The sequence below is a fragment of the Rhinolophus hipposideros genome, assembly GCF_964194185.1.
Source record: "Rhinolophus hipposideros genome assembly, chromosome: 9".
NCBI lineage: Eukaryota > Metazoa > Chordata > Mammalia > Chiroptera > Rhinolophidae > Rhinolophus > Rhinolophus hipposideros.
In genome coordinates this window covers 33,753,911-33,781,432 of record NC_138055.1, presented here as the reverse complement: position 1 = coordinate 33,781,432, position 27,522 = coordinate 33,753,911, and the positions used below count along the sequence as shown (strand labels likewise).

Sequence of the window (27,522 nt, the reverse complement as noted above, 5' to 3'; positions counted from 1 at the left end):
GTATAGAGTTCCAGTCATGCAAGATGAAAATGTTCTAGAGTCCTGCTCTGCAAAAACGTGAATATAGTTAACAATCCTATAATGTCCTTTTCTTGCAATTAAAAAACAAAACAAAATCCTCAGAGTTCTGAGTAGTAACATAGAAGAAACAACCATGTTTTTGTGAGACTGCATACTGAAGAATCATTTGCTCCCCCCTTTGAATGCTGAGGAGTAGAGAAATAAAATGATTCTCCTCTTAATAAAAGTTCAGCAAGTTCTTTTCATTAGCCGTGATGATTGATAAGGATTTATCTGTAACGCTGTGGTCCCAGGAGCAGAAGTCACCATGTAAACAACACTGCTAACAAAAGGGGACTGTTTACAAGACTGGCACTTGCCCAGCCAAGGATACGAAGAAACAATGAGTGCATTCCCTGATTTGAGGCCAAGATACTCAAAGTGATTGTGACATTAACTGTTTCATGAATTTTATTAAGTAAATGATGGATTTTATTCATTTATTTATTTTCCTCCATTAAAATTTAAAAAGTGTTTCTGAAAAGCTGACATGTTTTCGACTGTATAAGTTGGCAAATTAGGGAAAATTCAGTGTTAACTGAATGACATTTAATTCATTCCAAGTGCTTAGTTTTAAACACTACCCCTTAACCCCAGTCAGGACAATTATTTAGAAAACTTCCCTCAAAAGGGTAAATACTTTTGGAAACAAATCTTTGAGACATGGTGATAAAATATGCTCAAGATGGTTATATAGTGATATATGACGCATGGAAGGAACTACAGAATTCTCCTTTGTGGTGATTTTCTGTGTCACTAACTCCATCTGCTATGTCTCCTGGCCAGATAGGAAAAACAGGCATTTAGAAAAGTCATGTTTTTATTAACTAAAAAGGGTGAAGACAACATTGACATGGAAGAGGAATAAGTTCCCTCCCTTTTTGTTGTTTGATTGGGTGATTGTATTGAGCTCAGACATTGGCAAAGATGGATAGAAAGAAAAATGAAAGTGGAGTGAGACTGGGTTCTAAATCATGAGAAGGAAGACATGAGGGCAGTTGAAAGGTTTATGATAAAAGCAGATGTATTACAGTTGAGGTCCAAATAATAGCAGTTTCCATTCTTTTGAAAAATCATCCTATTTTATTGGCTTTTCCAAAACTAGTGCCTTGCAGTTGTACTATAGTTATGGTGATTTATTATTTTATGTGAGATTGCAGCATGAGTTCATCTGTATGGCTACTGAGAATTGCCAAAAGAATCTCTAATAATTTTCATCTATGACCTATGAATTTTTTCACCTCTTACATACCAAACAATTTGTATTTGATTGTACACTGTCTAGCTCTATTCCAATGTGTTTTATTTAAAAGGTTTACCTTTCTCTATAAACGATATAGGATCCTTGGGATCTGGGTTCAAGTACTTTCCACAGAGCCTTACACTTCCCTGACCAGTTTATATTATCTATAGGATAGCTTGTGTGCCTTATTCACTTCTGAAATCCTATGCTTAGCATAATGACAGGTACGTAGTCAACTTCTGGTATATACATAGTGGTAACAATGAGAGAATGAGTAAAGAGAACTAAGGTCATACATTGTTTAGTGGTCATTGCCTTAATGGATGTAAAGGGAATGAGATTCAGCGAATTTACAGATGTAAAGCAGTTAGATTTTTAAAAATTAGTGCATTCAGGATCACTTTTTAAATGGATATTGTTCAGAGGGTTTGAATAAATTAACACTGTGGATGCTGTTAACATATCATTTTCACAATCTGAACTAGATTTACTAGAATAAATATCGTCACAGTGAAACAGTTTCATTTTGGTACAAAATAATGACCTGATTGCAAGACACAAAAAAGACAAAACTTTGAAAAAAGGTTAATAAAATTTAATAGTTCAAATAATCTTTTTGTTTTACATATAAAAATATGCCATATATATACATATATATATTTATTTAATACATATGTAGACATATAGATCTGCACTTACATGTTTGGTCTTCTCCTGAACCTCACATCTTAACTTGCAAATAACTGTAGGATTCTTTTCCAGATCATAAAATTATTTGTTGTTTTTACTTAGGTTATTTCCATAATTAAAATTCCATGTCTCCCCAGGTTTCCGTGAATCAGCAGTGCCCCAGAAAGTGTTTCCCTTCTTGAAACTCCAGGGAAGTCTTGGAACGCAAAGAACTTGAAGAGGGAGCCTAGCCAAACAGAGATTTTTGAACTTTGGTAGGCTTGCTGAAGCAGATTTTTAGCACAAACACTAATCAAAGTCTGTGTATTCTTAAAAGCATTATTTTGATGTAAGTCCAAGAAGTTAACTTTGCTTCTATTTGTTTTGGCGAAAGAGATGAAAAGTTTTATTTTAACCACATGATCATTATTTTGCAAGGGGAACATAACAAGTAATTCTAATACCTTTAATCTCGCTAAAGAGTAACTAAAGTTATTCAATGTAACTTTTTCAATGGAAAATTACGAACTAAATCTTTAACGTCATATCTGAATCAAAAGCTTTTCAGGTATTTTTGTAATACAATGGATTCTGCTTATGTTATTCAGATTCAGTATTTTCTTCAAAAGAATGATGACTTATGATTTTTTTCAGTAGTTTAATAGATTTTTGTCTTCTTAAAATGATAGAACTAAGAAATATCAAGATTTAAATAATAAATACCTTGGAACACTCAGAAGAACAACATGGGAGAAACTGAGAAAATTGAAATACATACAATAAGATGTCTTTCCAAGTTGAAGGTATGGAAATTTTTTGTGTGGACATATGTATATATACCATATGTTGTTGTTTTATAATTTGACCTTATAAAGTTGCTTATATGTTCATGAAGTAATCTAATATTGATGTTCCACTACCTGCTATATTGATAATTTCTTGCTTTAATGAAGTTGGTTTTGTAACTGAGGGTGTGTCTAAATAAGGATATTGATTCAGGCAATTTAATTAGAAATGGTTTTGAGGGACTTAAATAGAAGACAAGGTTTTAAAAATGTTCAGGCACACATTATGTTATAGTAGGACTTATTTTCTTGGATCAAAGGCCAATTTAATGCTCACCGTTCAGGGGCTTCTAGGCCAGAGGAGCGTAGGAATCTTTCCCAGAAAATGCTTTGCTGATCTGTATGCAATGATTACTTCACAATGACCCAGTGAAACAGATATTTTCTTTAAGCTTTGGTAACAAGCCAGTCATTCTCTATAAGAAAAATATCCATTTTGTTAGCATTCTGGTATTCTTGACTATTTCAGAGCAAACTCTTCATAGCTTCAAAGCCATTTTACCTTCAAACAAAATTTGAATGTACTTTATTTTTTTAAATTTATTGGGGTGACAATTGTTAGTAAAATTATACAGATTTCAGGTGTACAATTCTGTATTACATCATCTATAAATGAATGTACTTTAAACCAAAGGATGTTTATCTTCATTCTATAGCTAGAGCTTGCAAGTTGTTTCCGAACTAAGACACTGCCATCAATTTTTCCCTATCAAAAGTTTATTTTCTCTTTATACATGTGTAGGTAAAATCTAAACATGTACATGAAAGTGGAGAATTGTGATATAAATGTGGAAAACCACTTTTGCCTGAAATGCTATGTTAATTGTATTTTTAAAATTTCCTATTAAATTATCCCTCAATTATCATGTTATTCTCCTAAAACTGAGTGCTTAAAAATAAGGATAGATGCCCAGACTCCCTGGATTCATTTCTGAGTTTAGCTGCTTACTTGCTGTGAGATCTTAGACACGTTACTTAACCTCTTTGTGCTTCAGTTTTCTCACATGAAAAGGGTAATAAAATACTTCTGTCTCATAGGATTTTTTTCTCATTACATGCTTGGAATAATTACTGAAGTATTGTAAACATTCAATAAACATTAGCTATTAATATTAATAATGCTTGTAGCTAAAAGTCAACTCAGGTGTTATTTATAAACAGTGGTCTTTATTTGGAGTGTGGCAAGATTAGATGTTGATCTGAATGTTATAGCAAAATATTGCAAGCACGAGTTTGTAAGGTAAAAGTGAGAGGCAGTTGCTTAATTATCAATTTTTTTTCCCTTCTGAACTTAGAAATGTGTTCATTAAACAAAACACTTTAAGAAAGCATCAAAAGAATGTCCTAGAAATATATGCTTTAAATTCTGGAGCATTACTATTACAAACTAGTAGAACTAGTTTTATAAACATAGAAGTTATTTTGCACTAGACATGACTCAGAATGGCCACTGGTTGCTTTCACTCTGTGAACAGAACCCAACAGTTAGGCTACCCATCAGGTGTTTTAGGAAAAGAACATTGGGATCATGATTCATCAAGTTTCCTTTCTTAAAATGTTAAATTAATTAATGATTCTCCAAAATATGATTTGTACTTTATTGGGTAGACCTTGCTTTTTAATACAAAACCTGAATTATAAAACCACCTGAAAACTGTTTACTGTCAATAATGTGCTCTGCAAAAATTTATAGTATGAGAGAGAAAGATTCTACAAATGGTATTTACTATAAAGGATAAATAACCAGAGATATAGCCATACTATCCTGTCAGCCATATAGCAGTTTGACTCACATTGTGCTTGATACGTAAATTTTCCAGTTCTTTTTCACAGAAAATTCTATTCAGACTTCTCCACACGAATTGGTGCAGCTAATTCTCAGCTTAGGTGTATTTAATCCTATTCCATTTCAGTTTACATTCAGCTTATTTTCAGCTCTGACCAGTTCTTCAAGATGTTTTTGAATACTTATTCTGTCATTAATTCAATCAACATGTATTGCACTTACTACATACCAAAGATACAAAGGTAAATAATACATAATTCTTATGTTTGAACTGCTCACAGTATAGTGAGGAAGGATGTTATAGACATCCAAACACACAAACAGAGAGGGAGGGAAGAAGGGAGGGAGAGAGAGAGAGAGAGAGAGAGAGAGAAGAGAAATATCTTGAATGTATTTATAAGCTACTGGAGAGAGAGGCAGTCAATAGTATGAGGGTGAAAATAGAGGAGGAAAGGTAATAATGGATAAATCAGTAACTCAGAAATGTGAAGAATGGATTCAAGAGCATGGATGGAGGGATATTACTGTATAAGGGAAGGGGCACTTATTCTAAGATGGGAGGAAAATCAGGGAGGCAAGGATAGAGGTAAATTTGAAGGTAAAGTTGCTGAGATCATTTAAATGCTGGTCATATAGAGCACATGGCTTGGTTGGAGATTGAGAAACAGAAAAGACTGAATAATCTGGAAGGGAATGTACAATGCACAATGTAAATTGTGGGGTTGTTTCAGATTGGGAGTGTGGAAGGAGGAGGGCTAAGGATTTTAGGGATTTGAGTGTACTGGTTAAAGAGTACATTGAATCATGTCCCAGGATGGAAGTGTCACTAGGAAATATCTTTAAATAGGGCCAAGAAAAAAGCCCTATGGCATAGGATTGGAGAATACCATTCAGGTTGACCTAAATCTGTTATCTCTAATTTGTTGATTTTGAAGCAGTAATTAATCCACCTAACTATGCTATTGCCCAGTATACAATGCTCCTTTTTCAAATCCCTAACTAAAATCTATCCTTTTCAATTTAATGAAACTATCAAAAATTTGAATTCTCAGATATTTAGTAAAACCATACTTAGTAAAACCACAACAGTTCTATCTGTTAAGTTGTCCTTGATATTTATATTTGTTACTGATTGCACCAACTGACTGTTCTTTGGAACTATATCAATATAGAGGAAGTGATTCATTCAATATATGCATATTTATTGTGTTCATAGTTGTTTATCATAGCAAGTACCTGTTCAGTTAGAAACATTTTATAGTTTGATATTAAAACATTGCTTTAAATAAACTACCTGGTTGTGAGCAGTAATCTAATGTATAATTTACATATTACTTTGGATAAAAAAGATCTGGAGCAAACTTTCTATAAAAAATAATATTTTGTGTAATGCTACATTCCCTTTTTTAAGTAATATACATATATTCTTTTGTATTACAGATAGCATTGTAATGCTGAAGATCTGTTTAAATCATTAGCTGTATGTTATTTAAAATAACTAATTGTTTCTGTGTATGTCCAAGATGTGCCTATAAACTAATGAGGCTACAACTACATACAAAATTCAATATCACTAATTAATTAATCTCACTTTGGGATTTCAAAAAGACTGTGGCATGAAAGTTCAGAAGAACAAACCACATTAAAAGTTCCTTGTGAACTCAAGGCTTACTTAAGTTGGAGGCAATTTGTCTCGTGGTGGAAGATATTTTATCAAAAGATGACAAACATACAATTTAAAAATAAGTTTTTATATCTTCTGTTATATTCTTTTCTCCCTAGATGTTTCTGCTGGCAATAACATGTGCATTTGTTTCCAAAACACTATCTGGATCTTATATGAACTCCATGCTTACACAGATAGAGAGACAATTCAACATCCCGACATCTCTAGTTGGATTTATTAACGGGAGCTTTGAGATTGGTAATAAATTATTTCTGCATTACTTCCATTTACGTTTTATTTTATCCATAGAGCTAGTCTGAATTTTATTCTCTTTATTTGTTGCTTTAGGCCATTTAATCTGATTAAACAATATGTTTTCAGAAGAAAATTGAATCTTCTAGGTAATTTTGGAATATGCTTACAAATAATTCATTTAAATATTACTTCTGAATAACACCTAAATTTTGCAACATATCCCACCATTGGACATTTCGTTCTAATAGATTTTTTTTTTGGTTATCTAGCTTAAATAGCAGAGTATTTAGAGTATTTACATTTAATCTGTCACTTGATAACTCTTAATGGCTCTATCTTCATACTTAGAAGATATGGAAAACAAAAGAATCTGTTTTCCAAAGGAAAAAAAGCAATGATTTTTCTTCTCCTGTTGTTTCTGGGAGGTTGACAAATCTTTCTAAGTGCAGAGGGAAGAAGAAACTGCTTTCACATCTCTCTGAATTTATTTCAGAAACAGTCTCTAGGGAAGAATAAAGTCTATTCTTAGCCTCTGATTTTTGTGGATGATTGGGAAGATGTGAGGATAGAGAGGAAGAATAAGGGAGAGAGAGATTTCTGCTGTGAACAACCTGCATAGAAATATGAATGCCACTCCTTTATAGTTTTGTCATGGCTTCTACTTCCTTCAAGGTAAAAGCTGCCTTTAATATAGTTAATTAATTAATATCTGAAAGAAAGATCAGGGTTGAGGAGTGGCAAAACTGAAACAGGTGATACTTGATCTTGTCTCCTAGTGTTCAGCTCCCTGTTCCACCTGTATGCCAGATCCTGGTGATGGAGTTAGAAATAAATCTTTATATAGTCCTGCATAGGCTCAGCTTAGAGTCCAATGGAGGGCATAGATGCAAAATAAAATAATAATTTTTATTGAATGCTGTAAGTTTGGTGACAGCATATATAAGGTCCTATAAGAATATGGAGTGGGGACACAATCTCAGGAAAGATAGACTTTTGGAGGATGAGTAAAAGTTTTTCAGATAAAATAACAAGGTTAGATAAATGTGAAGGGAATTCCAATAGAAGAAGCATAAGGGTAAGACAGCATAGTAGCTTGTGTGGGGAGCAACATATAGCCCAATATTATTGACTAGCAAAGGTTAAAGTAAAAATTATTAAGATATTAGTTTGGAGAAATGGGTTATGGTTAGCCTTGTGTGCTTGTGTGGCACTTACATTATCTTCTAGGTAATAAAAAATCACTAAGAGATTGGCAGAGGTTATTAATATTTCTGTGCCAAGGACTCTGGCAATCTGATGCCATATGATCTCAGAATAATATTTTGAATTTCATAAAATAAAAACTATAAAGTTACAATGAAACCAATAATATTAAAATAAAATATCAAAATATTAAAACAACTTATAATATAGTAATATTTGTGCTTATCAACACATTAAATATAGCATATACACTAATTTTGAAGTAATGATAGTGTCAACAATATTTTGAAGAATCTGTAACAACTGAATGTCATATGTGAATATCTATAACTTCTACTGGTGGCAGTGTGTGATAAAATCATAGGTACCATTAATATTACTATATGTGGTTTAATAAAAAAAGTATGGTAAATGTTTAAATTAAAAAATATGTTACAGTGAAAGATACATTGCCATTAATCCCCATCAAAATATCCCCCCTTGCTTCAAGCACACTTATCCCATTGTTCTTGACACTTTTAGAAGTAGTTCTGGAAGTCCTCTTTTGTGAGTGTCTTTAGTTGTGCTGTCGTAGCTGCACTGATGTCCTGAATTGATTCAAACGTTTACCTTTCATGGTCACTTTGACTTTGCGGAAGAGCCAGAAGTCACACGGTGCTAGATCCGGTGAGTAAGGTGGATGAGGACACACCATAATGATTTTATTTGGTGGAAATTGCCATACGAGAAGTGATGTGTGACATGGAGTGTTGTCATGATAGAGAATGAAGCAAAAACACTCACGAAAGAGGACTTTCAGATCTGCTTCAGAAAGTGATAAGAACGATGAGATATGTGTATTTGAAGCGAGGGGAGTATTTTGAGGGGGATTAACGTCAGGGCATCTTTTACTATAATAAATTTTTTTAATTTAAAAATTCACCATACTTTTTGATCACACCTCATAGTTTGTGTCTACTTTCACTGTTAAAAGAAATGTTAATATTTAATTAAAAGTTAGTGAAAAAAAAGGTGCAATATTTTTTTTCTCACTGAAGTTCGTGGAGCCCTTGATTTCTCTCCATGGACTCCTTGGGGGGTTTATCGATTACAAGTTAAAAACCCCTGTTGAAAGCAAATGTCAGATTTGCTTTTTAGCAGTGCAATGCATGTGGTTGTGCTGAAGATAGATTCCGAGGTGGTGGCCAACTAGACTAGGACACAGAGGCTCCTAGGAGGCCAATGCAAAAGCACAAGGAACAGCTATCTGGGCCTGTGTCAGGATCATCTGGTAAAAATAAAGAGAAAAGGCTGGTCTGCAAAATATTTAGTTTAATTCCAGAGAACTCAGTGCCAGATTGGATGTGGTGGCTGGGAAAAGAGGGTGTCCCTTGGTTTACACCTTGGGCAATGGAGTGGAGAGTGGTGCTGACAAAGAATAGGGGAAGCGGAACAAGACTGTGGTGGTGGCTATGGGGATGATAATTTCTGTTTAGGCAAATTGTAGTTGTACCCCTGAGTCCTTTGGTAGCAATGTCCACATTGTAGTTATATGAGTCTGAACCGTTGGGAACTGTCTGGATTGGAACTATTGATTAGTCAGTAAATAGGTGTTTTTTAAAACTAGAGAAGAGATGAGGTTATTCAGGGAGCGGGTATAGGGTGAAAAGTACAATGCAGAAAGAATGGATCCTTCAGGTGCATCAATGTTTAAGGAACAGGTGGAAGAAAGCAACCATGGAAATATTACGGGAAAGAATAGTCCAAAAGTTAAGAGGGGGAAGTAGGAGAGGATGATATTATAGATGCCAAGAGAGTAGACATTTTCAGAAGAAAACTAATTGTCAAAAGCATTAGAAATATCCAGTTAGATAAGAATAGAAAAGTATTCCCTGGGTTTTACAATAGGGAGATAATTGATGATTTTTTCCAGGGCACTTTCAGCTGAAGTGTAGATTTAGAAGCTAGAGACTAGAGAGAGAAGAGTGACTTTAGGAGAAAATGGGAGGGGAAGAAGTGGAATCCATGAATACAGATGAATGTTAATTCGGAGAGAGACTAGAGGAGATCTGTAACTAAAATGTAGTATACACAAAGAGGCTTAAATATACGAAAAAATAGTTGCATTATTGGAGTAAGTTTCTGGAGAGAATAGAAGTTCCCAGGTGGTGTGTTTGACCTTGGATGTTTAGTTGGGCACCACGAATCTCTGAAACTGATGGAAGGTGGTAAGGCCATAGGGTTGGAAATTCAGACATCCTCATGTTTGATTGCCTCAAATTTCTTAACAAAGTAGAAAATATTAACTATGAAAGTGAGTGGTGATAGGTGGCTTGTGGAGAATGATGAAGATCTAAAATACGTTGAGAGGAAAAGGAGATGTAGTTTACAGTTGCCCATAAAATATCACTTTGTTTACCTTTCCTCAGTAATATTTACAGACAGCATTCTCCATACCCTTGACAAAAAGTTATTTATATTTTCCTGTTCCCTCTTGTGGTGATTATTTTACTGACAGAGGAAGGCAATTTGAAAGATGAACTGTGAGGAGGGAAATTACCTCCTTTTCTCTCTTTTCCAAAATAAATATAGATTTCAAATAGTAGTCTTCTGGAGAAAATACCTTCAACATTGATGGCTTTGATGATGGGATTTTATCTATTAATTTTATCTAGATAGATTTTATCTATCTATCTATCTATCTATCTATCTATCTATCATCTATCTATCTATCTATCTATCTATCTATCTATCTATCTATCTATCTATCTATCTATCTATTAATTTACCTGAAGTATAATTGCCATATACTATCATATTAGTATCAGGTGTACAACATAGTGATTTGACATTTGTATATACTGTGAAATGATCGCCCCAAGAAGTCTAGTTACCAGATGCTGGGGATTTTAGAAACCTAGAAAGGTCAATGTGGCTGCTGTGGCTAAGAGAAGAAGCCTTCTCCATACAAAATAATGTAGGGGCTGACATCTCCTCTACTTACAAGGCAGACTGGAGTATGGAAAGAAAAGTCTTCAAAATATACAACACCACTCAGAAAATTAACTCCTTCAGGAAGAGGTTAAAAACTTTTTATAACCTTAAACTCACCACAGAGATTTTCTTTATACATAGTATGATCAGGGTAAATATTGATTATTGAATTAAAAATGTGTAATTTGAGAATTTATATATTTGACTCTTTTGACATTTACTCCATACTTATCAAGGATTTTCCCATAATAAAGGGGCCTTCCAATTAGTTTCTTTGTCCTAAATCTTCATCCTAAAACATGGGGATAAATTTTTCATTGAGATATTTATTCCTCAGTTCCAGACTAACTTCTAAGACCAGTTGGAAAAGTGGAGAATCCACTATTTTTCCCTTCTAAGAAAAGAAGTAGAAATAAACATAGATCTCTGGCTTGGTTACGTTGACCAATATGAAGTTATATATGAATCATAACTTATAAAATAATTGTCTATCTGAATTTGACTTTTGCTTCTCTTTTCAAGCATAGGAAAACATTATAATATTCTGTGAAGCAAGCATGGAGGAAGAAGCCAGAGGTGACATACAGTCTGACACCTACTTTTGCATTCCATTTCCTACCTCTATCTAGGAAATACAGCCTTTAAATACAACCTTTAAAATACAAATACAGCCTCACAAATACAGCCTTTAAAATTTCCCAGAACCATTCTTCAATCCCTTCCACTGGCTTCTTTCTCCGCCCTCTTTAATTGCTCATGATCCACAGAGATCTGTTTACATACCTGTCAGCATTGTGAAATAGCCTTCCTTTAGGGCAGGGATTGTGTCTTATTCATTTATTGTTTCATGAATCCCTAGCCCCAATCCCAGTATTTCAGATAGTGATTATATGATAAATGCTAGGTAGCAAATGGTTGAAGGAGGCTGTTTATATTTACTGAAATATTTACTTTTGTCTCAATTTTTTTCCTAGGAAATCTTTTTTTGATTATATTTGTGAGTTACTTTGGATCCAAATTGCATAGACCTATAATGATTGGTGTTGGATGTGTGGTTATGGGCCTAGGATGCTTTTTACAATCTCTACCTCATTTCCTCATGGACCGGTAAGCATTCAATCTCTGATGACATTTTAGGTTCAATTTCAACTGCAAGAATGAAGCTTGGAATTTCCTTTCTAGGAACAATGCATCCTAAAAACACAGAGCACTATAATGGGAAACAGAAGATGCAGATTCTGTTCCACCAGTCTATTTTGTGCTCTTGGCTTCCTCACTTCCACTTGCATAGTCAGATAAATTTTCAATTTATGAAATAGAGATTTGGGACACCTCTTTTATGGAATTGAATCTGATGAAAATATTTTTAGAATCTGGCAAAAATCAGGATTACTCGTTTCTCAGGACTATTTAGATATTTCTAATTACAATGAGGTTCTGTTTAATTGTAGGTCACAAGGAGACAGGTCAGTCTGAGGGTTGATTTTTATTTCAGTTTTTACTAAAGTAATAGGTGTACAAAGTTGTAAAAATAAAATTATATTGAAAGGCTTATCTTGAAAAAAGAGTTGTCCCCTGCCCCTTTGATATAGTCCATATTACTGCTTTCCAGAGGCAACTCCTTGCAACTCTTTTCACTCGTTCTTTTGCTATTTGCCTCCATATTTCTACATAAATGTTTATTCTTTTAGTTTTTGACACTTTAGTGTTATGTAATATATACCTGACTTCCTGCCATAAAATCATATTTACTCTTTCCATGTGTATGATGATGTCTGTATTTTCCATCACTGAACCATCTGTTATCATTCTTTTCTTACATAACTTTTTATTTTCCCTGAATTTAATACTTGCCTCATTTTTATTCGATTAATTTTTTTTTTTTTTATATTTCTCACCAAACTCTCCACTGGGAGGGCAACATCTTCTCAATATACTCATACATATCAGAGGGTTTCGTTTTTGTCCTGGAGTTACCTCTCCTGACACCATCAACTCTCCATCTGCAATCTAAACTGGGAATTCTCTAGGCCTGCTACATGGCTGCTTCTTGAAATTTTTCCTCACCGTTATCCTTAGGAATTGGCGCTGCATCTTTCCTCTGTTCAGTTACTTATTTCCTGGGTATCATATCTTCTATTTTCCTTTTTATTTTTGCTCTTTTCTATGGAAAATATCATTTAATAGGTTTCTGAGAAAGTGTTTAAAGAAGTAAAAAGTTTAATAACTTGAATATCTGAAAATATTCTTATGCTACTCTCACACTTGATTTATAGTTTGGCTGGTATAAAATTCTAGGTTGGAAATATTTTCCCTATGGATTTTGAAGATATTGTTCCAATGTTTTCTAGCTTTCAGTGTTACTGTTGGGGATCTTATGCCATTTTCACCCCTGGTGAAATTTTTTTTTTTTTTTCAATGCTCCAAAGTCTGGATTCATGATCATTGTCTTGGTGTAAATCCTTTTCTTTCATAGCGCCAGGTGCCTTCAGGCTAGACATTTGTAAAAGTTATGTGTATTATTTCTTTGATAATATCCCACCTACCCCCTCCCCTATTTATCTCTTTCTCTTCTACTACTTGAATGTTGTATGTTCTGGATTAAAGTTATATTTTTTCTCATCTTTTATTTTCCAAGTTTTTTTTATCACCTTGACTTCTTGTTAATTTGTGGGAGATTTCTTTAACTTTATCTTCCAAACCTTTGAATAGATTTCTAACTTTTGCTATCACATTTTTAATTTCCAAGGACTCTTATTCTTTGAATGTATCCTTTTAAGGAACATCTTGTTTTTTTTCAAAAATGTAATGTTTTTCCCCATCTAAATTTTCTTTATCTGTTTTCATTGTCTCTGTCTTGTTCTAGTGTACAGGTTTTATTTGTTTTGTCTCTGTCTTTACTGATAGCCTTCCCTGGTATATCTGGTGGTTCTTGGTTATCTATTCATATTTCAGAAAGAGAAGTATAACAACAGCAAGCTAATTGGAAGTTCTGTATAAATGTGTAGGACTTGATTAATAACCATACTTCTTTGTATGGTGATTGCACAGGGCTGTTTTTACGGCTGCATATGGCTGTTTTTCAGATGTCTCAGAATGGCCATAACCTGTCAGTGATCTTAGGCAAGTCTTCTCCAATATGTTGCCTGGAAGGTGGAAAGTTGGCTATTAACCAGGTGGGGGTTTTAGAATGTACTTTTTTTTAAAAAAAACTTAATATCCCCAGTTGTTTGTATGTCTTTCCTGTCTTCAATGTGCTTATTCAGTCTCTCTAGAGTCAAAGACCATTTTCAGTTGGAAAGGCAGAGGGTATCTATAAGGGTCTAACTGCTTTTTATATACACTTTAACCCAATCCTCTTGTTTTTTTGCACCATGCTTACTCCCACATTTAGAAATGTTTTATGTCTTGCCTGAAACTGTCCAGGGATGTGTGGCACATATTTGGTTTCTCCCTTGCAGGTACTTACTTAGGATTGCATTTCTCATATCTACTAATTCAGTGACCACTCACTTATTATTTCCCATTTTCAAAATCTTATTAACTCTCTCTTATGAAATCTTCCATTCTCTTTATCTTTGTGTCATTATGTTGTTTTTTTTCTTTTCCATTTTAAAATCTATTTACTGTCATTTTGCTGATGTTTTGGGAATGAATGGATTTTGAACGAGTTATTACATTTTAAGGGGATAAGTTGAATGAAAAAGATACTTTATCTCCTCAGGTACTTTTGAAGGGATCAGAAATTTCTAGTCAAAGTTTTTACTATCCTTTTATTTCCTATTCTATTGAAGATAATGTTGAACAATATTCAGCTATTATTTACATTTCTTTTCATCCCCTGCTAAAGGTGCTATTTCTTTGCCTAAAGCTGGCATGTCTTATGGGATCATGGGTATGGAGACAGAAGCCTTTGTCTACCTTTCACAGCCAAACTCTATTGGCATGGCTGAGTAGTTATTAAGGAGAAGGTATTTTAACACTAGTTCATTTGGAACTCAGAGGGCAAGTTTTCTTTTGGTTTTCTGTTATCTAATAGAAATATAGAAACTAGTTCAACGTAATTTCTAACTAAGAGAGAGACTGCACTAGATGTATTTTCCTCCATTGTTGCATAATTTAGGATAATTTACTTTCTGAGAAATGGTATGTGGATCTTGTGGTAATTTGCCTCAGGTAAATGGTCACAAGCTATTAATCCTTTTGTTCTTCTGAGAAGAGAAAAAGTCATTACATTGTGCTGTCACAGTGTTTGAGATTCTCCTAAGCTCTCTCATTACGGTGAGGAGCAAATGTTTTGTTTCTTTTAGGGGTTAACAAAAACATGCAGGAATTACTGTTTGGATTCTCAGAAAATAGAGTTATATTTCTGATGAGCAAACCTCAGAGAATCCAAAGTTGGACTCTTGTTTTTTTCCTCTAAAGCCTTTATCTTCTTAATTATACTTCGTTGAGTCTATTATTTTTCTTAGTTTTTGTTCCTTATCCCACAGTAATTAATTCCAGGAAATGATCACCTAAACACCACAGAAAGTTGATGTTATATAATTTAAAAGGTAGATCAGCCATGTGTAGATAATTGAAAGCTAGCTGTCAAGGTATTGCACATTTACAGTGAGTGGCAAGATTTTTGATGATATTAATGTATGATGACTAAGTGGCAAAGATGAAAAGACTTCTTCTTTAGTGACTTTGGATGTTTGGTCTTAAGTGAACCAGGAATTATTCTGCACAATGTTCACATTGTCCTCATTAGTTTGTTAATATAAACATGTTTTCCCTGTGTTTATACAGATATGAATATGAATCTACAGTTTCACTCAATTTGTCCTCAACCAGTTTTTTGTGTATAGAAAATGGAACCCAGATTTTCAGACCAACAGAAGATCCATCAGGTTGTTAACTTCATTTTATTGTTTTCTGTTCAATGAATTTGTAACTCAACACGTTCCAGTCAGGGGTTTTAAATGAGTTATTGGTTTTGATTAAGTGACTAAGGTAAAGAAACAAAAGAGATTTTCCTTTTTTTCAGGGATTTTTGGAGAGGATCCCTGAGGGGAATAGGAATGGTTAATAATAGAGAATGTTATTCCTCTATTAAGAATATACTTATTAAAACTGCTTTGTCTATTCTTTAAAATAATTATTTAAAAATACATCATATACATCCATGCAAAGACCACTGCAGAGTTAATTCCACAGAGAAAAATATCTTAGGAGTATGGGTTTATACTGATAATTTGGTCTGTACAATTATAAGAAATAGGAAATAGAAACAGAAAGTTCAAAAGATCTATGTTATGTCACTGATCTGTAGCAGAGAAAGTAGGCAAGTATTCTATAGTTCTGATTTATTCTATTCTTTTTCTACTGAACTAGAAACTTGTGTTGTGCCCTGTTTCTCCCTCTTTACCAGAGAGACTACTTTGCAGTCTAATGCAATAGTGGTACTTCTAACTTCCTGCAGTTCCAGTCACCAACATGCCAGTCTCTGCCCCTTAATGTGTTATGTAATCTGGTGCTATTTAGTCTGGGGGTAACCCTGTTGATTCATCTCAGACTAGAACTTATTCTTCCTGTGATGGGGACATTTTTATGCTGGATTCATATCAGTGGAAGTTACAGCAGTCCCCAAGCCTGGGAATTTTACTGCCAGCATTGAATCAGAGGGACCCCAAATAGATTCAAGGAATGTAAGAAGAACTTCTCAGAAACTGTAAGCCCAAGGAACCTCCTGGGGAAACAAAGGAAAACAGTGATATCAACAGTGGCCTGTGCTCTCTTCTTGAGCAGGCTTTTGCCAAAGACTGACACGTCCTTCCTTTTTTTTTTTTAAGTGGCATTGTAGCAGATAAATAAATAAAAACTTCCCAGTCTGGTGAATATTCAGGAAAGTGCATTGATATTTTGATCATCTGATATTTTCAGTTTTGCCCTACAGTAGTCCTAGAGTTTATGGGTGATCTCTAGACGCAAGTCACTGTACTCACCACAAAACCAAAACAAAACAAAACAAACAAATAAAACAAAACAAAACAAAACAAGAAACATGAATACTCAGAAATGGAGATTATAATTTTCAGGACTGGGAATGACTGAGAGTTGGACTTCACAACAAATTTCCAGACCCGGCTTGCTCAGGACCCTCACATCTATGGGTGGCATCTATCAGTTTATAGCAGATGAAAAGAAGTTGTGTTCACTTTCCTGAAAACATGACTCCACAGAGTGTCCTCCTGGCTTGACAGCTATTTTGACTTAGAACAGAAATGGCTAGGTCTTTAGAGATCCCTTTCAGTTCCTCTTGGCCTAGTCTTTGTTATTCTACTAAGCAGCTGCTGCTTCAAGAATTGCGGTGAATTTCTTTATCAAACATTATTTGGTGGTTACAGTACTCAGTAAGCTCTATAGAGAAAATGTCATTACTATGCAGTTAAATAATTTTAGTGTCTATAAAATAATTAAATCTGTACAGAATTCAAACTTTAGTGAGACTCTTATTAAAATCTTATAAATATAGTATTAATTCTAGGGAGAATATTTTTTTTTCTCTCCCTAAAGTTAGTATAGAAATGGGATAACACTCATAGCAGCTAACTGGGTCCAGTAGTTGCTGGTAAATGGATTCTCTTGAGGGAAAAAAAAGCTCTTGACTTTCAGTATTTGCCAATTTCTGTGGTGTAAACACCGTGTTTCCCTGAAAATAAGACCCAGCTGGACCATCAGCTCTGATGCGTCTTTTGGAACAAAAATTAATATAAGATCTGATCTTATTTTAACATAAGACCCGGTATTTAATATAATATAATATAGCATAATGTAATGTAACATAACGTAACATAACATAACATAACATAATGTAATATTAATATATACTGGGTCTTATGTTAATTTTTGCTCCGAAAGATGCATTAGAGCTGATGGTCCAGCTAGGTTTCATTTTCGGGAAAACACAGTACTCTTATCCAACTACCAATGTGTTGTCACTAAATGCTGAATTGGGAAGAGATGTGCATACTACTCCTTTCTCCCAACTCAGTAGGAAGTGGCTCCAGCATACCACTTGTCCTTGGCCATAACCTCAGGACTCAGCAAATGCAGGAGGTATGCTTCAATGAGTCATTACTGGCATGGTAATATACATTGTTTACAGGGTGCCATGTTACACAAGAACTGTGAAATACTTACCAAAAACTTATACTTATAGCTTATACTTTACTATGAAAACACTAATGCCATGTCTTTTTTTCTTTTAATGCAGAATATGTGAAGGAAGTTAAGTCATTCATGTGGGTATATGTACTAGTAGGAAATATGATTCGTGGAATTGGTGAAACTCCCATCATGCCTTTGGGTATTTCCTACATAGAAGATTTTGCCAAACCTGAAAACTCTCCTTTATATATTGGTGAGTTTGAAAATCTGCCTTAGCTTCTTTTCAGGACAGTAAGTTCCTTGAGGGTAGATATTAGTTATTTATTTGGACTCAGTGATTACTGGAATGATGAGCAGAGTACCTTGGCACAGTTGTTCATCGATAAAAAATTGTTGAATGGAGCAATTACATTTTTGAATTGGAGCTAACTCCAAGTAAACACTTTGCTAAATCTTCTTTTTTGCTGTTGAAAATATGATTAATCTAGTACCCTTAGAGTTCTCTTTGTTTCCTCCAGATCCTTAGCTCTACAATATGTCCAATCTGTTAAAGAGATTCACCAATATTTTCTTTAAAATGTCTCTTATATTCAAAATTTTTGTCACTATTTTCATTAAGTCTGTGTTTTTTTTTTTTTTTTTTTTTTTTTTTTTTTTTAAGATTTTACTGGGGAAGGAGAACAGTGCGTATTTTCAAGACTTTGTTGGGGAACAGTGTGTTTTTCCCAGGACCTATCAGCTCCAAATCAAGTTGTTGTCCTTCAATCTTAGTTGTGGGGGCTCACAGAACCACCATCCCATGTGGGAGTCGAACTGGCAACCTTGTTGTTAAGAGCACAGGCTCTAACCAACTGAGCCATCTGGCCACCCCTCATTATGTCTATTTTTGTTCAGATCTTTGTTATTTCATTTGTAGATTGTTATAACTTCTTCATTGGTCATTTTATTTCTAGTATTTTCTCTTATTATTTTCTCATAAACGTTCTTGCCATATAATTTTTTTTCCAAATGTTCCATGTATGATTCTGGAGTTTAAGAGAGAACAGAAAGGCTAGCAATAAAGTTTGACAATCATCTATACATAGAAAGTAAATGAAAGCAAGAGGGAGAAATGAGGTTGCTGTGGGAAGCCATATACATAATAAGAGGTCCTTGGATAAAATACTAAGTAACACTTCTACTGAGTGGAGTAGAAGGAAGAAACATCAAGGAAGGAGTAGTCATAGAGGAAAAAGTAAAACAATAAATATATAGTTTTGTGAATGTCCTAGGAGGCAAATGTTAAAGAGGAGTTGTCCAGCAATGTCAAGTATAATAACATGGAGAGTTAGGAGGATGAGGGCCAGAAAATGACACTGGAAAAGTGGCAAGAGATCACTGGTGCTACTTGAGATGATTTTGAGTAAAATGTGGAAGGATTTGAGCGATGTGAATGACTGATGAGGAAGTAGAGGCAGAGTGTAGTGAAAAGAAAGAAAGCAGGTAGATTTGAGATGCTGTAGATATCATTGACTGGGGAACTTTGAACAAGCACAAGAGAAGGAGTGTTTGGCTAAGCAAGTCCTCAGAGAAAACAGTGTTGATGTAAAAAATAATCAGGTGTGTACAGGGTAAACTAGCCTATAGAACTTCAGAGAAAGCAGAGACAATGGGCAAAGAAATATTTTGAAGTAAAGAGTAAGACAGTTAAGGAAGTTCATGTCTGGATTTTCAGTGAGCAGGGAGGATGCAGCATAGATTCTGAATTATGGACAAGTTATGAGATAACTGATGATGAAATTCCAGATGAGTAAGAAGTTACGAGGACAGGGGACTGATGGTCCTGGAAAATAAGAATGTGAAGGATAAGAAAGGAGATTATGATAAAGTATCACTAATCGTAAGGAATAGCCAGAGGAAGTTTCAAGTTGGAGATTTTGGGAGTGAAGCTTTTCTGAGGAATATGCTGTAAGAAATTTATTATAACATGGTATTGACTTAGAATTCTTCTAAAAATTTGGCTTTGAAAGCCTCAAAAGAATCTTGCTGTATATTGAGGCTTTGTAAATAGCATGATCCTAGCAATGCTGCTCCAGCAAATCTTTGCCTGTAACGCAGCAAAAGAGAATTTGGAGACAAAGAGAAAGTGGCTGTAGATGATGAGGCTCCTTCTTCAATATTTACAGAAACAAACTTGTTATACCAACCTTAATTTTCTTACAAATTGAATATTTAAGCTTAATTTTCTTACAAGTTGAATATCTAAAGCAAAAATAATTCAGTCTTCAGAGTCTTCATGGAATTAGGACTCTCTATGTGGATATATATCTACACTATAACTTCATATTTTCCTTTATTTTTAGGGTTTATAGAAACAGGAGCTATCATTGGTCCTTTGTTTGGACTTTTGTTATCCTCATTATGTGCAAATATTTATGTTGACACTGGATCTGTAAACACAGGTAATTCACTAAAATCTAGTTATATAGTATCTAGAGTACACAAAGCAACTTTAGGTATGCTACCACAGTTTGTTGTTGCGTTACTTGACTGTCAATTAGATAAACTATAATTTCCAGGAGTGCAAACTAAAGTGGACGAGTTTAAATAATTTTTTAAATGTTTCACACCAGTGAGCAGGAAAGCAAGATAAAATGCCGATCTTCTGACTCAAAATTCAGTGCTCTTTCTACTGCACCAAGACCGTATTTCTTGTTCTCAAAAGATTTAAGCGCATAGGTTTGAATTTCTTTTAATCAAGCAATCATTTGTGTGTAATTAAATAGACCTTGTAGTTATATTAAAAGTACCTGTTTATAAATTCCTTACATGATAGGACAGATGGCCAAACTAATTTATTGCTAGACAATATGATAACTCTATACATTGTCAGACAAGATTTATGAATGCCTGAATCATGTACAAACTCTATACTGTGATAGAACTTAAGAATCGTAATTTAAATTTTTGTGTAGTTCATAGAGGAAATAATGACTAAAGCTAATTCAAAATGTATATATATTTTTTTACAGCTGATCTGACCATAACTCCCACTGATACTCGTTGGGTTGGTGCATGGTGGCTTGGCCTTTTGATTTGTGCAGGGGTGAATGTGCTCACTGCCATTCCTTTTTTCTTTTTGCCCAAAACACCTGCAATGGAAGGACTAAAGGATAATGCTGACATCATTAAAAACGACAAAGAAGAGAAACAAAGAGAAAAGGTCAAGAAGGAAAATGATAGGATCACTAAAGGCAAATATGAAAATTTTAAATATCATACAATTTACTTTTTATTTTACAGAGATGTGTATTTTGGTCTATTGCTATAACATGCTAGGCTGCATTAAGACAATTTGTCATTAACAGTCAGCAATCAGTAATGTCTAACTAGTCTGATTCTTCCTGTGCTACAACTTGGAAATAAATAATATAATTTGGAAGATGAATTTTTTCAGATCAGTATTTATATAAAATTTTATGTCAGTCTGGGCACTTAGTAAATTTATTATTTATTTATTTGGTCCCATTTGCCTTCAAGGTCTAATTTTGAAAAAATAAATTCAAACTAAGAACAAAAGGAAGAAAAAAATATGTGCTGATCCAAATAAGTGTATAGTTCTGAATTAAAAAAAAAAATGTTTAGCTGTGAGTTTCCTGGAAGTTAAGGCAGAAAAAGATACGTGATAGATTACATAATTCTCTACATTTGTTAGAGGGAAGAATCATGGTTCTTAAAGAGAAAATCTTCCCCAAGAAACAAATTATAAAAAAAATAATAATTGTCATGTGATGTATAATATAGGTAATATTGAACCACATAGTGTTGTCCAACAAATGTAGGAACATATTTCATGTAACAGGATTTTTTTGTGTGTATGTGTATATTGTCAATAAAAGCTCGAAGTATAATTTATAGTAGGTGTTTTGTGGAAAGTTAAGCTAAGACAGTCTAAGTACTCAGTATTCAAGAATACTGATTCTTAACCTTGGCCACATATTGGAATCACCTGGAAAATTTTAAAAATTACTGATGCCTGGAATTCTGCAGTATTCTCAAGAGGTCTGATGTAATTAGTATGAGTATTTAATTAGTATGGCATGGACCTTGGAATTCTTAAACAGTGTTCATTTAGAAGGTGGGAAGGGCTCAGTTTTATTACCTGTAAAATGGAGATAATAATCGTAGTTAAAATTATAAAGTTGTTGTTGTGTGAGGGTAAAAGGAGCTGAGGCACATGTTATTATTATTACTAATACTAGTATTAGTATTACTATTGTTGATGTTGTTACTTCTAACATCACCCATAATTTATAATAATGTTTTGCACAAATTTTTTATTAACAATTATAAATTCATTAAAACCACAATTGAACATAATTTAATACTTCTCATATCATTAGGAGTCAATTTAAAATCTTGAAAATCCTCAGTCATCATGATTATATTAACAACTCTCTCAAAGGGATCATATGGACTGATAGAGAATTTTAACATAGAATATTGTTTGTGGTCTGCAAGACCACATTTCAAAACTAGGAAAGAGCTTAGCTTAGTATAAGACAGATAGAAAGGAATTCGAACGACTGAGACTCATCTATTAGGAAAGGGATGTCAACAAAATGGGTGACTTAAAAGGTTTCAAAGAGCTCTGAACACAGCTCTCACCCCTGCCATGTACTTTATTTATAAACATGATATCTGCCACCGGATGCATTCTACCATTCATTTCTTTGCATTAAGCTGTGCTTCATCCTCTTCCAATTGCTTTCTTTATTGATACTTTGTTCCAGAATGGATTTTAGCAGTTTACTAAATAAACCAAGATAATACACAATAGGTAAGGGAATCAAGACAGAAAAAAATGAAGACAGGAAAAGTGAAAAAACTATAAGTGAGACTTTGACCCAAAATGGCAGCATTGTGACCCAGAACATTTGTTAGAGATGGGCTACAAACTGGGCTCTGAGTTTTGTCAGTCCACACAAACAGGGAAAAGTTTTGGTTAAATCATTTACGTGGTCCTTAGTATGTACCTAATGAATTACTATCTCAGGGAGTGAGACCTGGGAATTGGTATTTTAAAAGACACCCAGGTGTTTTGAAACACATTTTGTTGTGAACATCAAAACTGTTGTTCTGAAGAAGCAGAAAAATACCTGGTACTTGAGAAAATTTATATCCCACGAATTCCCACATATATCTTTATTTTAAAAGTTCAGGAGTGGCAATATTAATATTTGAGTGTAAAGTTCTTTACCAAAATGATTTCTTGCCAGACTTTAGAAAATAGGACCAGCATCTTTCATTCTAGATGATATCTAGAAAAGAGAGGATGTTAATAGAAGGAAAAAGAGAAGGGTGAAAGGAAATGATGTGAACACAGACAATATTTTGGTTACATTATAGTTTTTCAAGACACAATAGTAACTTTGTGTCTTGAAAACTATTGTGCTCTGATCCTTACCCAGTCAGCTGTGTCGCTTACTTGCAGAAGCTACCAAAATGATGATATAACTTTGGCTTTCAAAGGGTAGAAAGAATGAACACTATGGGCATTATAAAACAGAAACAGATAATTTGGAGGGGAAGTTGTTTCAGAAAAAGTCAATCATAAAATGCAAATCTGAGTTAGTTTGACATTGTTGTTATTCTTTCATTTCAGATTTTGTACCATTCATGAAAAGTCTTTTTTGCAACCCAATTTACATGCTTTTCATACTAGTAAGTGTGATACAATTTAATGCATTTGTTAGTATGATATTCTTCATGCCTAAATATCTGGAACAGCAATATGGAAAATCAACTTCAGAAGCAGTCTTTCTAATTGGTATGTTTGTTGTTCTTTGAAATACTAGCCCACATTTTCCCCCCATGAAATGATAAACAGTGTGATGATGGGTCTAGGAAACTCCTAAATTGAAATCTGTTAAGATTTTTCTGCCTCTGGTACATTTCCCCCCTTCCCTTTGCCATTGAAATCAACAAAGAGTAGGAAGAGAAGAAAGCCAGGAAATCCTCTCTCTCTCCAGCCAGAACACAAATTTAAAATATTTGTCGAAATCTTGGGGAATGCACAAAATAGGCACAATTTTCGGATAGGCAATCCATTAATAAGAAAAAGAAAGACAGAGTTAATTCGTTAGGTGTCAACGTTTTACTCTCACATTTTACTCTTGGTTCCTAGTCATAAATTCCATGCTCCTTCTAATTTAGTTCCCTGGTTCCCCTGGTGATTTGAGATGTCTCTGCAGTCCATACATTCTAATTTTCTTGTGACTACACTATCCCCTACCTTAGGTTTCTCCAGGAATCTTTTTAACAGTTTTGAAAGCGAATTTCCTATACTACCTGCATTCACATCACCTCAGTGTTTGTTTAAAGTTCAGGTACCTGGTGCCCACCTCAAACACAATAAATCGGACTCTCTGGTGTGGGACTCTGTAAGGGATTTTTAACAAGCTCTCCCAAATAAGTGATTTAAACAGACCCTGACATGTAAGAATGCAACCTGGGGCTGTCTTCCTCTTTCTTCTTTTTTTTCCTTTTTTGGAGGGAGGAGTAGGTTGGGGAGAGTGCTGATCACTAGCAGCAGTAGCAGCAAAACATGAAATGTAAATACATTTGACAATCACAGACTCGGCAGTGATTTTCTAAAATACCTTGAACTGAGTCAAATTCTTAACAACCAGAGTTGGAATAAACAACAAAATCATATAATTCATAAATCATATATATAATTCATAAATCATATATATATGATTATATATATGATATATATGAACTCCAAAGAATAGAAAGCAACACATTACTGGTGAACTCTGACTTGTTACTCCTATCTGAATCCTAAGAAAAGATACATAGATTATCATCCTTACCTATAAGAAATTTACAAGCTACTGCAATTAATTAAATAAATAATAACAGTCTTCAAAATATACTTTGACATTGAGGGGCACTTCTAAAACCTCTCTGTAAGTAATATGTAAGTAAGTAGGGATAAAATTCAATCACCCTTCTTCACTGTTTATTGGACCTAAATGGTTTCTTATGTAGGACATGTTGGATAAAAATGATACCGTATTTGTTCCTTTGCTAAGTCACATTATAAGTAACATTTTTCTTGCATTTATAGGTATTTATAACTTACCTCCAGTATGCATTGGATATATAGTTGGTGGTTTAATTATGAAGAAGTTCAAGATTACTATCAAACAAGCTGCTTACATAGGATTTTGGTTATCTTTACTTGACTTTCTTCTCTATTTTTGGAGTTTTTTCATGATCTGTGATAATTCTTCAGTTGCAGGCATAACCACCTCTTATGAAGGGTATGTTTTTTTACTAGCGAATGTTATAAACTTTGAACTGATAATAACATATTTCTCCAATGATAATCCATGACTGAATTATTTGCTAATTGAAGTTAGTGGCAGTAATCCATGGTCTTCCATCTTTTCTTCGTTTGTCAGTTATGACCCAATCCCTTCAGGCTCTAGGTTTATTAAAGAGTTTGGGAACATATCACAGGGTTAGTGAGTTTGATTGTGTGTGTGTGTGTGTGTCTTTGTGATATCCTAGTAGGTATTAAAGTGCATATCCAAAGAAAGCTACCTATAGTTTCTAGTTGAATTAGGATATACTATCCAGATATTTTATACTCCCATAAATGGATAAAATTAAGAGTTGTCTATACAGTCTCAATTGCCTTTCTATGTTTGCATAATGGGCTGAAATTTAGCATAGCTGAATAATAATACATGACACAAATTCATATATGTCATTTGTATAGTTATGTCTGTATTATTGAAGAGTTTTAGATTTGTATTTTGAGGGTGATCTGGGTTTATAGGAAGGTTGGATGGTGCTAGAGACTGTGCTCCCTGTTCCTTCAGGGTAATTGTCCACATTATCTCATCGAGCTAGGCTGCAGGCGGTGCTCCATGATTGGGCGGGGTCACCAGCTAGGTTCCCTGACTGAATAAGGCTGCAGGCTCTGTTCAGCAATTTTAGGGCGATAGGCTGGGCTCTGCTGCTGGGCAGTGCTATAGGCTGGGTTCCACAGTTCGGCAGTACCGTAGGCTAGGCTCTAAGGATGCACAATATCACTGTTCAAGCTCCTTGGTTATGTGGAGCCAGAGGCTATCCGTAACAATAGAGCAGGGCTACTAGCTCTATGGCTTACCAGGTTTTCTGGCCAGGCTTTTTGGATGAGCGGTCATCAAGATGGCAATATAGGTTGTATCTGATTTCAGTTCCGGATCCATTTTTATACTAGAAGAATGTATTTATTTACTCACATAGTTATGTTTCTAGAGCTAAATGTATTATCTGTATTATATATTGAATTACAGATTTTGATTCTTCAAGTGAGCCCCTGAAATTGCTTTTATAAAATATCTTTTTTAAATTTATTTTCCACCATATGAATCAACCACAGGGATTAGGTCATCTTTATTTTTCAGTTCTATTAATACCTGAAAAAACATCTCCCATATGGTAGGCACTCAATTAATGCTTATTTATTGACTTTTTGTTTATCTGAAACTAATCAGTGAAAAAGTGGCTATGTGGTCACTGAAACAGTATCTTTAATGCCAGATCGATAGCACCGAGGCTACACATTGATGGTTAAAAGATTTCTGTTTCTATTTTGGGGAGGAGAGGAAATTTAATTGTGAACTAGAGAATTGAGATTAGAGTGAGAGAGAGAGAGAGAGAGAGAGAGAGAGAGAGAGAGAGAGAGAGAGAGAGAGAGAGAGAGGCAGGCTCTAATAGTCTTTCAATATTCATGGCATTATTTTAAATCATTTCAGAATGCAACAAGATTTATATGTTGGAAATGCCATTCTTGCTGACTGCAATATGGATTGCAACTGTCCAACTAAAACATGGGACCCTGTGTGTGGAAGCAATGGTTTGTCATATATGTCAGCTTGTCTTGCTGGTTGTGAGACATTTGTTGGAACAGGAATAAACATGGTAAAACAAACTTTTTTTTAAACAGAACTTTTGCTTTATGCACTACATTAGCACTTTTCAACTATGAACTGGGGGCACATTTGATAAAAATAAAATTAACATCTTTTCTCAAAAACAAATTAATTTCTTTTGTGGAAAAAATAAGTTACTTTAATATGCTCATTTGATTTACTTTTTATTTCCTATATCCTATTTTAAACTTTTACAGTGTCTGAGCACTAATCTTTACTTTCATAGCAGTTGACAATATTACTCAAATAATTTGTTTTTAAAATACTCTGGACTGAAATACTTTTATCATTGACATAAAGTTGGCTGTTTTGATCTTAATTATCCAGCTAATTGTTTTGCTGCTTTATCTTTTTTTCTTTTCTGTTCATATGTATTTTTCTGTGTTTTTCACATTCTGGCAACTTTGTAAGAAAATTGAATTAGGCATGTTTTCTTGCCTAAAAAATGTCATAATACTTATAATGTTGGTTGGTGATCAAAGTAACGTAGAACTTTTGGTTCTTATTGATGCCTGGAAACATATAAGAATTCAAAAAGAGTTGACTTTACTCTGTTTTTGCAATAAACTATAATTTTTGAAACAAAGCTTTGTTTAAGTATCTAATGATAAATATTTCAATTGAACATTTTGAAATAAATTTTGTCATATTTTATACTGTATCAAAACAGAAGGAATTTTATAAAGCATGACTTC

General features: G+C 34.0%; 1 protein-coding gene across 12 annotated transcripts in view; it reads left to right on the top strand.

The window, feature by feature from the left end:
• SLCO1A2 (solute carrier organic anion transporter family member 1A2) overlaps nucleotides 1–27,522 on the top strand; it is a 68,620-nt gene that overhangs the window by 22,985 nt on the left and 18,113 nt on the right. For 2 of the 12 annotated variants that reach the window (XM_081060180.1, XM_081060181.1), the window contains 11 exons: nucleotides 2,131–2,247; nucleotides 2,662–2,775; nucleotides 6,386–6,527; nucleotides 11,675–11,807; nucleotides 15,495–15,595; nucleotides 17,962–18,108; nucleotides 20,198–20,296; nucleotides 20,867–21,088; nucleotides 23,500–23,664; nucleotides 24,970–25,165; nucleotides 26,651–26,816. In XM_081060180.1, coding sequence (XP_080916306.1) covers nucleotides 2,719–2,775; nucleotides 6,386–6,527; nucleotides 11,675–11,807; nucleotides 15,495–15,595; nucleotides 17,962–18,108; nucleotides 20,198–20,296; nucleotides 20,867–21,088; nucleotides 23,500–23,664; nucleotides 24,970–25,165; nucleotides 26,651–26,816 — 1,428 coding nt within the window. In that variant the 5' untranslated portion in view covers nucleotides 2,131–2,247; nucleotides 2,662–2,718. The other 10 variants (XM_081060176.1, XM_081060183.1, XM_081060185.1 and 7 more) reach the window with 10 other exon arrangements.